Source organism: Pelobates fuscus, chromosome 3 (genome assembly GCF_036172605.1).
Source record: "Pelobates fuscus isolate aPelFus1 chromosome 3, aPelFus1.pri, whole genome shotgun sequence".
Lineage (NCBI taxonomy): Eukaryota > Metazoa > Chordata > Amphibia > Anura > Pelobatidae > Pelobates > Pelobates fuscus.
The window spans coordinates 219,709,936-219,727,148 of NC_086319.1; the positions used below are offsets into that span (position 1 = coordinate 219,709,936).

Sequence of the window (17,213 nt, forward strand, 5' to 3'; positions counted from 1 at the left end):
ATGACTTTTCAGTGAAAACTGAGCTGATTTTGTACACCATGGCAGTGTAGCAATTTTACTAATAAAGGAAATGCACAAAGCTACGTAGTGTCATTTGTAAAAGCCACATGAAGCAGTATGCTGCTATAGTGCAGGGTGCAGTGCTGTAAAATCAATAAATACCGCACGGTACAGAAAAAAGCAACTAAATCTAAATATAATTTTCTTCTCAATAAACATGTGTCCAGCTTTTGGGCTATCTACACTTTTTGCGATCTGTGCTAAATCATGCTGACGTTTAGGAGTGATAGGGACGTTTAGGGACTATGTGGTGCTGCATGCACTGAATACTGGACTACATATAAATTGAGCAACTTGGAAAAACAAAATAAACATAGAGATCTGTATAAAGCTGTGAGGGTTATGCAAACCAGAAAAGCACTATTATAGTCATGGTAGAGTAACTATGTAACTGAATATTCCCCAAAATATTATTGTACCTTCAATGGGTGAGTCATTAAGATCACAGGACAAAATATTGAAATAAAATCATGTATAAGGTGCCGATCAGTATCTACATGAAAATGAAGCGCTCTTATTTAAGTTACATATCACGTGTAACAAAATTAACCCCCCACCCCAACACAAAAAAATAAGCACTGCATATTCAGGTCTCCCAACTGTTCCAATGTTGGTAGGACAGTCTATTTCTGGATTCTGTTCTGCCACCCTGGGTTTGTTTCCTGGTCTCCCACTTTTGGAGGAATGATACCTCTCAAGATCAGTTCCGTCACAATATATGAGAGGTTGGTAGTGATAGTGTAAGGTTAATGTACTTACGCATCCAAAATGTTAATATATTTTCTGATTTTTTTTAACACATTTTATTCTCAGAACCTTCTTTCGTGAATATGAAAAAATGAAGAAAAATCTCACCACAACCAAAGTATGTGTTTTATTAAGCCAACAAAGTAAAAGGCTTGAGAAATACACCATACATGTCGAAACATTGCCTTTCACTTTGTTGGCTTAATAAACCTTCATTGCCAAGTGCTGAGGATTTTCTTATTTTTTGTATTCTTTGTGGTCCAAAAAGAAACCATCAATAAATGTGCTTCATAAGCACATTTAGCAGCCTTTTTTAATGACCAATAGACTAGAGCAGGGCGGAAAAATTCCTTTTGGCTGAGCCACTTCATCCGAAAATAAAACACTTTTTGTCGTCATTATATAGTCTATATAGTTCCTATGCAAGTTCAGCTCATCCTAATAAATCCATGAAAAAGATTTGGAGAAATATTCGGACAAGCCAAAAAAGACTGATAAAAAGATGCCAATTGGTATGAAAATCTAAATACATTTCTGTTCAGTCCTGGTAGTGAGCTAGCCCTTGTCAATTATTTTCAGGTCTTCTCTTATTTAGTTTGTCCTAGACCTTGTCATCTTCAATAGACTATTGTCATTGTGAAGTATATCCTACTCCATTATATATTACTATGTGGCTTTGAGTTAAGACCATCATGTTATACAATATGACTGTCATACTCCAGTTTTATGTCAACTCAAATTCTCACTGATTTCCCAAGGACGCAAGCATGCAACACGTGATAGAGGAAACAATGATGTATCTACCACTGCAAAGCGTATTAAGCTTACAAGTGTAGTGATCAGGTTCACTTTCACAATCTGATACTCCTCCAGGGCCAACAACGTTATCACTGAAGAGAATGAGATATCTCAGCCAAGGAAGCAGTGACCACTGTTTGCTTGTAAAGACAGCTGATTAAACTGATGGATGACTGTCCAAGTGGGTTTATGATCTACCTAACTATACAGTAATTGTAACTTAGTACAATTAAATGTCTCAATGGGTCATACCCAATGGGCGCTAACCTGCAGTTCCAAAAAGACAATAACACACCTAACTCAGTTCTCACTCTGGAGGTCTGAACATAGTTTATGTTAATTGTGCCATTAAATAGGAAACCCATATCTTTAGTATATATATCTAGGCCCACCTAAACAGTTCATCTCTGCATAGGATATAATACAATCCCAGACAATCACAACCCTTGTGAGCACAGTAGTCCACAACCCCTATATTAATCTTTCAGACTAAGGGAGATCTCAAGAATATTTAAAACCAGAGCATCAAATACAAGTCTGTAAAATAAAAAAGGATTGCTAGTTTTTGTTTTTTTAGGTATAACATATTCAGAAATGATTTTACCATGAGCTTTAACATGTTTAGTATTGTTTGGGTGCCTGTTCTTTTAACTCATATATACATGTATACAGCGGCAAACAGTTCTTGAGTAAGTCATTAAAGAATCTTCTCCACTCCTCTCTATTGATTACAGTGTCAAAGGCCAAGGCCATATTTTCAGTCTTTAAGGTCTTGTAAAAGTTAATCTAAGTTAATTATTATAGTGGAAATGATGATAACACTACTCCTGATACATTGGCAAAGAATAAGTGGAAAGAAATTCTTGAGCCGCACTTTTAAGACCTTACGTCTTGACATGCTGTGGACCTGTCCTTGTCACATTCTGTAGAGAGATTCTGGCATAGCACGGTAAGAGCCAAAAGGGAAAGAAGTGATTTAGGATGTTCATACATTTTATTGTATGTAAATATATCTTGTTAGTTACATTAGATGTAACTAGCATAAGCATAAAACATCTGTGAACTTTGGAAAGTGACACATTATATGTTTTATTTGGGAAGGTTGCATATTCCTAAATTAATATTTCTCTTTAGAAATATCAAACAGTTTTTGTTTTTTTAGATCCAAAAGATGTGTCAGATAAAATTAGTTGTGTGTTTGACAAAAAGAAACTTAATTGTGGGTTTTGGTATTAACTGCAATGGTGGGCCCACTTTCACATATAAATTAAAAGTAATTGTATACTAACTATCTATAACTAAAAAAGAAAAAAAACACATGTTGTACATTTTCTCATGCTAAGTTATATCATATATGTCATAGGAAAAGATATATGTTAACGGGTAGATAAATAGTATAAAATGCATGAATTATCTTTATTTTAAAATGTCTGTCATGAAAACTCTAATTGTCAGCTTTTCAACATACAAATATATATCATAAATATATATAATGACAACAGAAACAACCTTAATGTTATACTTGTTTTTTATTTTACTTGTATCCTATTTACGAGAAGGATATATATGATCCAGTACTTGCATATTTAAAATATACTGGATTGTAAGCTTGCTTGATCTGGCTGTCTTCCTTCACCTTGTGTATCTGTCAATATTGGTTGTGTGTGTCAAGTATCTGCTGTAAATAAACCCCACTGTAAATTGCTGAAGAAAATGTTGGCACTATATAGATGCTAATGGTAACAATAACGATAATTTTTGGATTTCCTAAACTTATCCATATCATAATTATCTGCCAACCTGCCCAGCTAACATTAATTTTCCACCATTTTTTACCTAATATAATTATTCAAATCGTATTATTCATTCTATTATTAGTGAATTTACCATTGTAAACTGTTAACTTCTCATTGGACAAACATGTGACACTACCAACAACTTTTTACCAAATGCTGTGAATATGTGAGAAGTCAACTAATTCCATCAGCAAATAGGAGTAAATGGCTAATGATGTGTCCCCAACAATCTAGTTCACTGTTAATTCTTAATTTTTATGTTTTACAACATTGTCTGCTCTCATTTCTCTTTTTATTAGATATATCACTATTTGCCGTTCTGTTATAATTTTTTTGGTTTTCAATTTTTATATCACAGAGGCATATCTTTTATAGTGAAAGGATATATGTATAGAATGTACATGGGAAACTAGTGGGAAAAAAAAGAAAACAAAATTGATGAAAAAAACCTTAGCATGGCCTTGATTTAATATGTATAGAAACACTTTTTAAATACTTTAATATTTCACGTAAACACATTTTTTAAAAAAATATTAAAATATTCAAAATGCATAAAAATATCAAAATCATAAACATATGATTTCATTTCAAAAAGCTTACCCAAAATTATTACATCAAGGCCTATATTAGGTAGCTATGGAATCAGTGTTCAATCATACCCACACAAAAATCTAATTTATTAAACATAATGTTAAACAAGTGTATGGTGATTACATCATTAGTACAAATCTTGAGATCATATGTTCTGCAAAGAATGATGTATTTTTTGAGAATGCTCCTGCTTAGGTTTAATAAAACGGACTTGCAAAAGAACTCTAATTGTCTGGGAGAATACCCTCCAATATCCCACAATATTTTCTTAGAATAGTACTTTCAAATAAATAGGATTGAATGGAACACTACCATGACAGTCCTTTAAACCATGTATGGCTGTAAACATTAAGCCCTGGAAGTAGAAGAGGTTATATAAATCATCACTAACTAAAATTCAAAAAGATAACTTTATAACAAAGTGTAACATGTCAATATAAAGAATATCATTAATTAAAAGAAGTACAATTCACCATTAACATAAGATATATTGTTTTTGGTTAAATTATGAATAAATATTTAACTCTATCAGATTTCTAGCAAGGCTTATCCGTGACTCTGTGACACATTTCAATTAATTAGTTGGCACTGTATGTATTATCTTTCAAAATATACTAGTTGTATTGTAGGTTTTCAAATTATACAAATTCAAATTATGGTTCAATCTCACGTGAACCATAACGTAATTTATATAACATTGACATTGCTTTCTGGTGAAATAAATAGACTAAGTTGAATTTGGTATAATGCAATAGTGCAAAGCTGACTTAATTAAAATGACCAGGATAATTATCTTAAAAAAATTACTTGATGTAAGGGTGGTTATAATCAGCCGCCATCAGTATTAAATGTGTTCTGTGTCAATTGAATTGAGATGTACAATAAGTAATTCCTTAGATGGTATCTAGTGCAAGGCAGCATACTTATAATAAATGTTGGATATTAAGTGGGTCAGAAAATACGTAGGGGTATAGAGTGATCGGTAACATAATCCAATGTGATGACCTGCTAGCATACTCATATCTCAGTAGATAGATATTATGGATAAATATTCACACTACAGATAAACACAGAAAAAAAAATATTTTCATAGAAGATATCTTTAGAATTTCTTTTATTGGAGGGGGGCACAATTCATTTGTGGTATAAAACCGATAATGATTCAATTAATAATAAAAAGGAGAGGTTATTATTTCAACCACTATATTATAGTGATTAACAGCTTCAGATTATGAAGACTACAGGAGTTTGTGGAGAATGTTTGTGAAGTCTGTGGGAATTTGAGGTTAAAAATGTGGGTGTCATATTCATAAACAAGACATTATTTGTACTTTATGAAAAAAAGCTTACCACACAGATTAGTCTACATCTCCACAGAGCTCATAAATGCTTACCAAAGAACATTATTTTGTGGAATTCATTATGCAAATGGTATGCCAAAGGAATTAGAAGCAATAAATTAAGCATAATAGATTATCTTATATTATACAGGTTTAGTCAAGGCACTTAACAGACAAGAGACAAGATAGATAAAGTCAGATCCTTGGTAGATTAGCTCAAATATCAGGTTCAAATCAAAAATTCTGCATAACCCTAAATTCTAGAGCCCATGAATGAGGTAAATTTAAAGTGATAGGAAAATAACTCAAGCGCCTATGGAAGAAAATACTTTCTATAAACAAATTTCTTGAAAACAATCTTCCAACATTAATATAACTCGGGTTGATTTTGCATATATGTTAAGAGTTCATGTAACACAATTGTTCATATTAACCTAACCATGAGCCATATTGTTTGATTATGGTTCCAAATTTGTTACCAGCGTATTTAGGGTTATGCAGAGTTTTTGATATGAAGTTGGAACTTGAGCTAAGCTACCAATGACTGCACTCTTGGAGCAAACATTTTTTTATTTTACCTGCTAAACCCTGGTCAGGACCTCTAATAAGTGACTGAATATCTTCTTGTTCCTCTTGGAAATCCAAGGAGTTAACAATTAGGGAAGCCACAAAAAGTCAAGTTATAAAGGGTTATTCACTAAAGTGAAAATTCAAAGTCAATCCAATGCAAATTTCAAATTTACAGTCAGAGTTGCTGAAATTGAAATATTCTCTAGTAAGCTATACTTTTATATATGTTATGTTAGCCTTATATTTGAAATTCACAGTTAATGCACCTTGAATTTTTTTATTTTATTTTAGTAAATAACCCTGATATATTCTAAAGTGGGATACTCTATATGAAAAGATACATAGTTACATAGTTACATAGTTAGATAGCTGAAAAGAGACTTGCGTCCATCAAGTTCAGCCTTCCTCACATTTGTTTTTTGCTGTTGATCCAAAAGGCAAAAAAAAAAAAAAACCCAGTTTGAAGCACAATTTTGCAACAAGCTAGGACAAAAAAAATCCTTCTTGACCCCAGAATGGCAGTCAGATTTATCCTTGAATCAAGCAGTTATTACCCTACATTGAAAGATTATATCCTTGAATATTCTGTCTTTGCAAGTATGCATCTAGTAGCTGTTTGAACATCTGTATGGACTCTGATAAAACCACTTCTTCAGGCAGAGTAGAACAATACAATTGTACATGTTTTGTTACATGTAATGTTTCACTGTTCATACATAAATCTCAGTGTTTTTGCTTTCTAATAAAATGATTAAAGCATTATTTTGATCAAAGCCTGATCTTTATACTTTTGCCCCTTTTGCTTTTTTTGTTGTTGTTGCTATAATGTGGTATACCAAACGGCTTGAATAAAGAATGATTAATAATATGTCATGTTAATATGATTTTTATGTATCATAATGTTTACAACGTATCATAATGTTTACTCCTTGCTGTAGGCTGCTGGTTAGTTAAATATAACTGGGATATCAACATACATGAGTGGGATATCAACTTATCACTGCTAAAAGAACAATGTTTGAACCTGCTGAGAGTCAGTATGTGGTGTCAAGACCTATTTACTCAGAAGAATCCTTCAAGAGACAACATGAAAAAATAAGCAGAAATCATAAAACCTTTTTTGATCACCTGCGCATGTTCTTTGGGTAAGTGCCACCTTTAGAAACATATGAATTTGTTTTCTGTGAATAAGGCTAGAGATCCATCAAACTAATGAAAAAAATAGTAGTCCGGTACCTCTCCAATCTATCAAGAGTCTTTTACCTAGTATATATTGTACCTGCAAGCATAAGACCATGTCAACTAACACAGTAGTCTTTTTGAAACCTGGCTTAACCCCTTAAGGACGAAACTTCTGGAATAAAAGGGAATCATGACGTGTCAGACACGTCATGTGTCCTTAGGGGGTTAAATGGCATGTAATTTAATAATTTTGCGTAATTAAACAGTTTCGACTTTGGTACAAATATTGTTATGCATTACACAGTTATACATTTCAAATATATGCTTAAATGAATACTACTACTATTTTTGTTGAAAATTGAATTCACTTATCTTTGACAGTGAAATACAAGCACTACTCATTTTTAACAATAGTTAAATAAAACATAGATCTAACTATTAAATATAGGTTATCTCAGCATCACTTGTAGACATTTTGTGTGCATTTTCCATAAAGTGGACTTTTATTGTACAGGCTACCAGTTATATTTGTAGACAAGAAGAAGAGGAGCTCAGTTAACTGGCTTTGCTGCCAAGCAGTGTATCTACCAATATCCAGCCAGTATTGTTTGTCCCAGTACTGCCCTAACATTAAATGTACAGTAACTGTAATGCTTGTCATAACCCTAATTAATAACATATAATATAAAGGATGCATGAGTATGCATTGGGGGTAATAATGCCATGTTGGAGTACTTTGGAATCCTTCATTGTTATTGTTTCCTCATAACACTCAGGTCACCATTTTATATCATATATTTATAGAGAGAGAAATAGAGACAGAGAGAGAAACAGGTGGACAGGCATACACTGGTTTCAACACATTCAATAGCAGAATGCTGAGTGTGAGATGTATTTTTGATTCTGACACTCAAAAGAGTTGTGTTTCTAGCATTGCAATTTAATAATCTGGTTGCATTGATTTATTTTAGATGTTCCTCTGAGAAAGCCAAAAGAATAGCCTTTACATTTTTTCCCATTGCCTCATGGCTTCCTATGTACCAAATTAAAGCATGGCTGGTCAATGATATTGTGTCTGGGATCAGCACTGGGCTAGTAGCAGTCTTGCAGGGTAAGTAACTGCACGTATAATTCTTAAATGACTGAGTATGATCTGGGCTAAAATATAAAGACAAAAGATCTCTTTTTAATATTTTCTGTGCATGTGGAAGAAGTTCAAAATATATTTAAACCTTCACTGACATGTCAGCAGACTTGACCACTCTTAGTTGCTCATTTTTTCAGTTTGTTACAGCCTTAATGTCACTTCAATGCAGGGTGTCATTCTAAGAATTAGTGTTACTAGTTACTGGCAGATTTGTTGGTGGGTTTCAAAGGAACTCTCCAAGCACCAAAACTGCTACCGTGTGCCATAGTAGTTATGGTACCATAAGGTGTTTTGGCATCCCCTCAATGTAAGTAGTCTGTTTCCTAATGGTTTGACTTCTTACTTGTGGTTGGCCAGGTATCACTCCCTGTAGCTCAGAGAACCATAACTCTTGTGTGTGAGTTAAGCCCAGTAATGCAAATTAGCTGGGATCGATCAGCTGATGCTCTCAGCCAGTAAGCTGATCTTGCACTGCAGGGTTTACATCAGCAGAAACTCTCGGACTGTAACACAAGGGGATATAAAGCAGAACTTGATGGACCCCAGAAAGTGGTTGACCAAACTCAGATTCCATCACATTCAGATTTATACACACTCACAGATTCAGGCACACAGATTAATACACACTCTGAGGTTCAAGCACACAGCCTACCACTCACAGATTCACTCACACTCTCACAGACTGTGGGGATGGGGAGTATGACAGGCAGAGCCCCACTAGAACACCAGTACGTGTTGCATGGACTGCAAAGCTGCTGTGTAACTTTAGATGTTGGCCCAGGTTAATTTGTCCATTGTCTTCTGAGATAATCACCTTAAGCCATGCTTCAACTGGGATTATGAGGAGGTTACATGGGTGAATGATGCTGGCATATTAGCCAGGTATGGAAATATATGTTATGAGGTAAGGAGGCTGAAAGGTGAAGTCCACCACCAAACAAATTGACAAACATAGAGCCAAGTATAGGACTGGCTTAAATCAAAATAACTTTGGTGTATTAAGGTGACACCTTTCCCTCTTCTTATTTCTTCTTATTGAGGTAAAAAAAAGTACAGAGAGAATTGCCTCTAATGTATTATGTCAGGAACGAGATAGAAATTGATATACCAGATGAATATTGCTTACCTTAGCAAGAGCCAATAAAGAGAACCTGGCACTAGGTGTTAAAGCTGTTAACACACTAAAGGGGGGTAACCCTTCTTTACAGGAGGGAGATGGAGCAGATAGCAAATAGGACTTAAAATCCAATTGGATATATTTATTAATACATGAAAACAACTTAAGTAAAAACAAGTAAAAGTATCAAGTAAGTGTCCAACAAATTCTTCTTTGGAGTGCTCCGAGACACGTTTTGCCCTTTCCTCTGGGCTTTCTCCAACGATGCTCGATTGATTGCTGAATGAAAGTACAGTGCCAGGGGACTCCAGACACTGTAACCACTTAAATTAAATTAATTAGTTAGAGTGCCTGCAGTGCCCTTTTAAATAAATAGATACATACACCTATCCAATCAGTATTCGTTTGGATAGCTGAAATTTTGTACTTATTTTGTACTTTTCAAATCCGAGTCATGCTAGCTGATATACTCCTACACCCCCCACGTGGCTCAATTTTTATTCCAAGCCTTGGTTTCATGCTGGCATCTCAGCTCGGATGGGCATCACTCGCTTCTTGTGTTCCACCATAAAGTAATAGAATATTATATTCCAAACTGAGTTCCAGTATATTAATATTTAAGAAACGCACAGTAAGAAACTAAAAGAGAAATACATAAAGTTCTCCACATTACAATCTAAATAACGGAAACACAGGTATAGACATAAAGGATCTGAAGATAAAAACTATAATGCAAGATACTAAAATATAAAAAGGCTAAAAAATTAAAATTCAATAATAGATCCTTCATATCCTCCTTATACTTAAATTAAAAAAGAGGCAACGAAAAAAAGGGAAACCGGATACTCGATTCATAGCAAAATTAAAATATTACATAAGAAACACTAAATGAAATTGATTAGGAGAAATCTTGTAGTGTTTGCGCACATTGTGCATAAAGTGTAATCATTCCTTATTCCTTTTGATCCCACTGGTGGTTATATGGAGTTGTTTTAAACAGTTTTTTGGTAAATAAATGTACGATTAAACTATAATTATTGAAGCATCAAATTTAAGGATAAAATAAAAATAATGTTTTGTTGCTTACTGCCTTGTAAAAAAAATATTATCCTGAAAAGAATATTGAAACATATAAGTACAGTATATACAGCTAGAAAAGACGTATTGTATTTTTCAAGGTAAAACAAAAACAAATTATTAAAAATAAAATGCAATATTTTGTAGAAAATATTTTACGAAATGTAATGTTTGGTGAAAATATGCAACAAATTACATAGTTACACAGGGATTAGGATATGACAAGATATTGCTGCTGCCAGTGTGTTAGCTTTGAAGGGGTTAATACTTGTATAAGAAAGGTGAGTTCATTGGAAATTAAATAAAAACAATGAACTGCTCAAGAAAAACATTATTTTTTTTTCAGGACTGGCCTTTGCACTTCTGGTGAATGTTCCCCCTGGATATGGGCTCTATGCAGCTTTTTTTCCTGTTATCATCTACTTTTTCTTTGGAACATCTAGGCATATATCAGTAGGTAAGATGTCTAAAACTCCCATCTTTATTTACATTTTTTTATTTAACATTTAGTTACTCAGTGACACAGTGAAGGCTCACACATAGGGGCATTTTACGCAGCCTACCGCCAGATTTCATGTGAGGTAAAAAGGTATTTGTAGTAGTTTAGAAACAGTAAGACTTTATTTCTGGAAGGGAGGGTGGTTAGAAAAAAAAAATGGGAAAAATTTGTGTCTCTTTAATTCTGTAATAGGTTTCAGTTCTGCATGCCACTTCCCCCTTCTCCTCCCTCCCTTCCCTCCCACCTCCCCCATTTGGTAACTGTATAATGGACAAGCTTACTTGATAGTATCTAAGCTGGTAAAAACTTCAGGAATTTCCATTGAGTTTCTATTCTGGCACAAAGCCAGCTGCCCATTAGTAAAAATATGGTATTGACTCTTTATTAAGGGGCCATCATAACACCACGGGGTGCTTCAATGGAGAGAGAAGCAAAAAGCCTTATTAGAAGTAGCACAGAGAGAGCACATCAACAGCAGCTCCTGGCCATTGCCAAATATAAGTGTATCGTTTTATCTGTTTCTTTCTCCCAGTAGCCCCAGTGACTGCCTGAGGGTTGATTAAGCAAGGAAATTAACTTTTATATATATATATATGAAGCCAGGAATGCCCAGTGGTGACAAGGGGAGGGGGACATTTCTGACACAGACCACCGTGCTGCCTGTCACTAATAGCTTTAATAAATCCTACTGCACATACCTACATCTTCTTTAAAGTACTCAGTCACTCCAAAGACCTCATGCAATGGCTAGTTGAAAAGTTGTGGAGCTTCATACTGCAGGACTGGGGCTGTGACTCTGAGGACTGATCTGATTATGATTTTAATATGTTTTAATCTGCAACCATTGTTGATTCTGTTAACCATGTCAGCTACTTCTTGGATTCATATTACCACTGCAGATGAATTATATCCCCAGATGCGAAGGTCATAAGGAGCCTATCAGTATCCTGCTTCAACCCTGTGCACACTGTGTGCTGAGAGCTAATAGTGAGTCAAGAATAGCTGAGATGGTTGGAGTCTATCAGACTCTTGATGCTTTAACCATCTGCACACTGTGTGCAGAGCTAATGAAGCAGCTGGCATGTTTCATAACAGCAGTAATATTTAATAGAAAGCTAAAGCTATCATGGTAGGAGTACTACTGATGAAGATATCATGTAAGGGGGAGCTAAGTGAGGCATATGAAGCTAGAGAGAGCTAAATCATTTTACTGAGACATGTACTGTGTGGGGATCTCTGTATTACATATCTGTGTAAATAACAGTGATCCTGGCTGTATGGGTAGTTATGAGAATCTCCTCATTCTGCCCAGATCTGTGTGTTATTATTCTATATTTTACTCAGCTCTACCTGTTGTACAGGTATCTCTGTAGTCTACCCAGCTCTACATATTGTATAGCTGTCTTTGTATTGTGCCCAGCTCTGTGTATTATATCTAACATATATTGAGCGGCACTGCAGAATTTGTTGGTGCTTTATAAATAATAATAATAAATAATTTATATAGGCAACAAAGTGGTATATAGGTATATAGTGGTAAATAGGTATTAGCGCTACGGATAATGTACCAGATGAAATGAAATGCCTATAGATACAAATGGCAAAACATAGTGCAGATCATACAATTTAAAAGTATATATATAAATGAGGTGTATATAAACTCACAAACAGAAAGCTAAAAACCAAGCTCTGGTATGGATAATGACCCACCCCTACAGGAGATGTATATTCTGTCCTGGGGGAGATATATATAAAACAGACATAGGGTAGCACAGTGTTAAAAGGTAAATGCAGAATCAGGCTGCCAAGTGGGTACTTACATACGTAGAGCCCCTATGGCTCAGTAGTAGCATATTGTGTAGTTAGGGCCCTAGTCTTTGTTAATTAAACTTTATTCACACACAGGAGGCTAATGCAGGCTTTAGCTGTTAATTAACAGAGCAGCTGATAAGAACTCCTAATTACGCAATTATTATGCAATAATCCAATAATTTTCAATCACATGTTAACTTACTTTAGAAGCATTTATCTTTTGCTATGTAAATTGAACTTTAATCATACACAGGAGTCTCCAACGGGGTCTAAAAGGCTATTAACAGAGCAGGAGATAAGCATTTCTAAATTAAACAGACTGTGCACTAAATTAAGCTTAAACAACATGTCTCTCTTTACAGACAGAGTTTAGGAAAACGATGTAAGTCACAAGCAGGGAGGTGTGACTAGGACTGCAAAAATGAAACTGCTTTAACTCCTAAAAATAGAGCATGATCTATACACCAAAACCATTTAATCAAGTTAAAATAATTTTAACCCTCTAAGGAAAACAAGGCCACTCTTTCATAAAACGTTGCTATTTTTTCAGTAGAGAGACTAGTCATCCGTAGGTGAATGAAATATTTCTTATTTGTAGGAAAGTATCTATTTGTGTACTAAGTTAAGTACTATGTTAAATGTATTTCATTATTTTGCCTTGTAGGCCCTTTTCCCGTCTTAAGCTTAATGGTTGGTACTGCAGTGCTCAGATTAGTCCCTGATGTTCCTAACAGTAATAGTACATATATAACTACTATAGACGCAGAGCGTGTTAATGTGGCAGCATCCGTGACTGTGCTTGCAGGAATCTTCCAGGTTAGTGATATTAAAAAATAGTTTGGCTCATTGTTACCAGATAAGTCATTGTGTTTTGTTTTTTATCACTTGGACAAAATAGCACAACTGGAAAGATACATAACTGACTGCATCTTACCTGCTTGACATGGGTCACTTCATGAGTACACAGAGTAGAAATCCAAGGGCACCTAACATAGTTAGGCACGGAAATATTGGGACACATTTGGACATGCAAATACTTGGACACTGACACAATTTTCTTAATTTTGACTCTTTATGTGACCACAATGGATTTAAAATTAAACCACTGAGATGCAATTGAAGTATAGACTTTTAGCTTTAATTCAAGAGATTTAATAAATATTTTGTATGAAACGTTTAGGAATTGCACCCATTTTCATACACAGTCTCCTTATTTCAGGGGTTCAAATGTAATTGGGCAAACTGACACACTCAGAAATAAAATGTAAATTTGTAATACTCTGTCGAGAATCCCTTGCAGGCAATGACTGCTTGAAGTCTGGAATGCCTGAACATCACCAATTGCTGGGCTTCCTCCTTTCGATGCTTTGTCAGACCTTTATTGCAGCTGTCTTCTGTTTTTGTTTATGGGTCTTTGTGCCTTAGGTTTTGTTTTCAGCAAGTGAAATGCATGTTTGATCGGGTTGAAATCATATGATTGGCACGGCCATTGCAGAATTTTGCTCTTCTTTGCATTAAAAAAAACCTGGGTTGCTTTTGCAGTATGTTTTTGATCATTGTCCATCTGTAAAATTAAACCCATCCAATGAACTTCGCTGAATTTGGCTGAATCTGAGCTGACAATATATTCCTATACACTTCAGAATTCATCCTGCTGCTTCTGTCTTATCATCAATAAACACTAGTGGCCCTGTGCCATTGGAAGCCATGCATATCCATGCCATCACACTGCCTCCACCCTGTTTTACAGATGATGTGGTATGCTTCGGATCATGAGCCATTCCAAGCCTTCTCGATACTTTTTTCTTTCCATTGTTCTGGTATAGGTTTAATCTGTCCAAACTAGGCTGGCTTTTTTGTCTAATCTGGTCTTTCTATTCTTGAGGCTTATGAATGGTATGCACCATGTGATGAAACCTCTGTATATGCTCTGGAAAAGTCTTAACTTTATGGTAGACTTAGATAATGACATGCCTACCTGCTGGAGAGTGTTCTTCACTTAACTGGATGTTGTGAAGGGTCCTATGATCATCCACCACAGTTTTCCGTGGACGTCCAAGCCTTTTTGTGTTGCAGAGCTCACAGTGCGTTCTTCTTGTTTCAGAATGTAACAAATTGTTGATTTGTCAAACTAATGTTCCTGCTATCTCTCTGATAGATTTTCTTGGAGCAGCATAAGGATGGCATGTTTCATTTGCATTGAAAACTCATTTGATTGCATGTTGTGCAGGGCTGATCCTGGGTGCAAGGAGGTGGTGGGGCACCGCGAGAAGCAGTGGCCTGTCAAAGGGGGCCCAAGGGATGGCCAGTGGGCTACCTAAGGGAGCCCACGGAGTGGTGCTTATTTAGTAAGGCAGAGTAGTTACCTGCTTTTTCCACACTGCATGTGCTTCTTCTGCTCAGATTAACCAGGCCAGGGGGAGAGGAAGCAGGAGGCATGCGGCAGTGAGGTAGCACTGTCTGTTCTTTCTGCTCGTCACTGCTCCCTCGCGCGTCCTCTGTGGAGATGACGGGTGACGGAATATGACGTCATTCCAGCCCGGCATCACTAAACAGCAGGCACAAGAGTGCAGTGAGGTGCAGAAAGGGAAAAATCCAGGGATAAGATTGCCTCTGGACCCCAGGGAGAGGAGCCAAACCAGCTCCCAACGGTAGGGAGGCTGGATGGGCCTCAAAAAATAAATCAACAATAAATAAATTTAATTTGAGAATGCGTGTGCAAGAATGTGTAAATGTAAGAGTGTGTGTCTGTGTGTGTCAGTGTAAGTCTGTCAGTGAGTGTATATGTATCTGTTAGCGAGTGTGTCTGTCAGTGAGTGTATGTGTGTTTGTTAGTGAGTGTGTCTTTCAGTGAGTGTGTGTCTGTTATTGAGTGTGTATCTGTCAGGGAGTGTATATGTGTCTGTCAGTGAATTTGTCTGCTCATGAGTGTGCGTGTGTGGGTTTCTGTCTGTCAATGTGTGTGTCTGTCAGTGAGTGTGTATGTATGTCTGTTAGTGAATTTGTCTGTCTGTGTGTGTGTCTGTCAGTGTGTATGTCTGTCAATGTGTTTTTCTGTCAGTGTTTGTGTGTCTAACAGTGAGTGAGTCAATATAATTACCAATATGGATACTGCACTCTCCTGGATCCCAGGGTGCAACCAGGCCTGAGGTTGGTCAATCCTCACAATGTGATTTGCAAAAAAAGTAATGATGATCCAGGCACTCAAGTTCAATCCAGTGGGCAGATAAATTTGAGCAAAGTAGAAACAGCATTTCGGCCCACAAAAGGCCCTGTTGTGGGCCGAAACATTGTTTCTTTATTTGCTTCAATAAATCTGCCCACTGGATTGAACTTGAGTGCCTGGACCATCATTACTTTTTTTGCATATCAGTGAGTGTGTCTGTCAGTGCATGTGTACATCAATATGTGTGTCTGTCAGTTTGTGTGTGTGTGTGTGTGTATGTCTGTCAGTGAGTTTCTTGGCCAGTGTGTGTGTCTGTCAGTGAGTTTGTCTGTCAGTGAGTGTGTCTGTCAGGGAGTGTGTGTCTGTCAGTGAGTGTGCCTTTCAGTATGTCTGTGTGTCTGTCAGTGAGTGTGTCTGTCAGTGAGTGTGTTTCTGTTTGTCACTGAGTGTGTTTGACAGTGTGAGTGTGTCTATCAGTGAGTTTGCCTGTCAGTGTGTGTGTTTGTCAGTGTCTGTCAGAGAGTGTGTGTCAGTGACTTTGTCTGTGTGTATCTGTCAGCATGTGTGTGTCTATCAGTGAGTGAGTCAATATAATTACCAATATGGATACGGCACTCTCCTGGATCCGTGGCTGCAACTGGGCCTGAGGTTGGTCAATCCTCAGGCCTGCACTCAAATTCAATCCAGTGGTAAGATTTATTGGATCAAAGTAGAAACAACGTTTTGTCCCACAACAGGGCCTTTTGTGTGCCGAAATGCTGTTTCAACTTTGCTCCAATAAATCTGCCCACTGGGTTGAACTTTAGTGCTTGGACCATCACTACTTTTTTGCACATCAGTGAATGAATGTCTGTCAGTGAGTTTGTCTGCCAGTGAGTGTGTTTGTCAGTGCGTGCATCTGTCAATATGTGTGTCTGTCAGTGTGTGTGTGTCTGTCAGTGAGTTTCTTTGCCAGTGTGTGTGTCTGTCACTGAGTGTGTCTGTCAGTAAGTGTGTCTGTCAGGGAGTGTGTGTCTCTCAGTGAGTGTGCCTTTCAGTGTTTGTGTCTGTCAGTCAGTGTGTCTGTCAGTGAGTGTGTTTCTGTTTGTCAGTGAGTGTGTTTGACAGTGTGAGTGTGTCTGTCAGTGAGTTTGCCTGTAAGTGTGTTTGTTTGTCAGTGAGTGTGTCTGTAAGTGTGTGTCTGTCAGTGAGTGTGTATCAGTGACTTTGTGTGTGTGTGTCTGTCTGTCAGTGTGTGTGTGTGTGTGTGTGTGTGTTTGTCAGAGTGTGTTTGTCAGTGTGTGTGTCTGTCAGTGTGTGTGTCTATCAGTG

At 36.4% G+C, this 17,213-nt stretch overlaps 1 protein-coding gene across 1 annotated transcript in view; it reads left to right on the forward strand.

Annotated features, from left to right (window-relative positions):
• The first annotated feature begins 2,474 nt into the window (after positions 1–2,474).
• LOC134602788 (chloride anion exchanger-like) overlaps positions 2,475–17,213 on the forward strand; it is a 57,981-nt gene continuing 43,242 nt past the window's right edge. Inside the window, exons 1-5 of the mRNA XM_063448111.1 lie at positions 2,475–2,554; positions 6,841–7,047; positions 8,056–8,195; positions 10,772–10,882; positions 13,401–13,552. Coding sequence (XP_063304181.1) covers positions 6,917–7,047; positions 8,056–8,195; positions 10,772–10,882; positions 13,401–13,552 — 534 coding nt within the window. The 5' untranslated portion in view covers positions 2,475–2,554; positions 6,841–6,916. The remainder of the gene's footprint in view (positions 2,555–6,840; positions 7,048–8,055; positions 8,196–10,771; positions 10,883–13,400; positions 13,553–17,213) is intronic.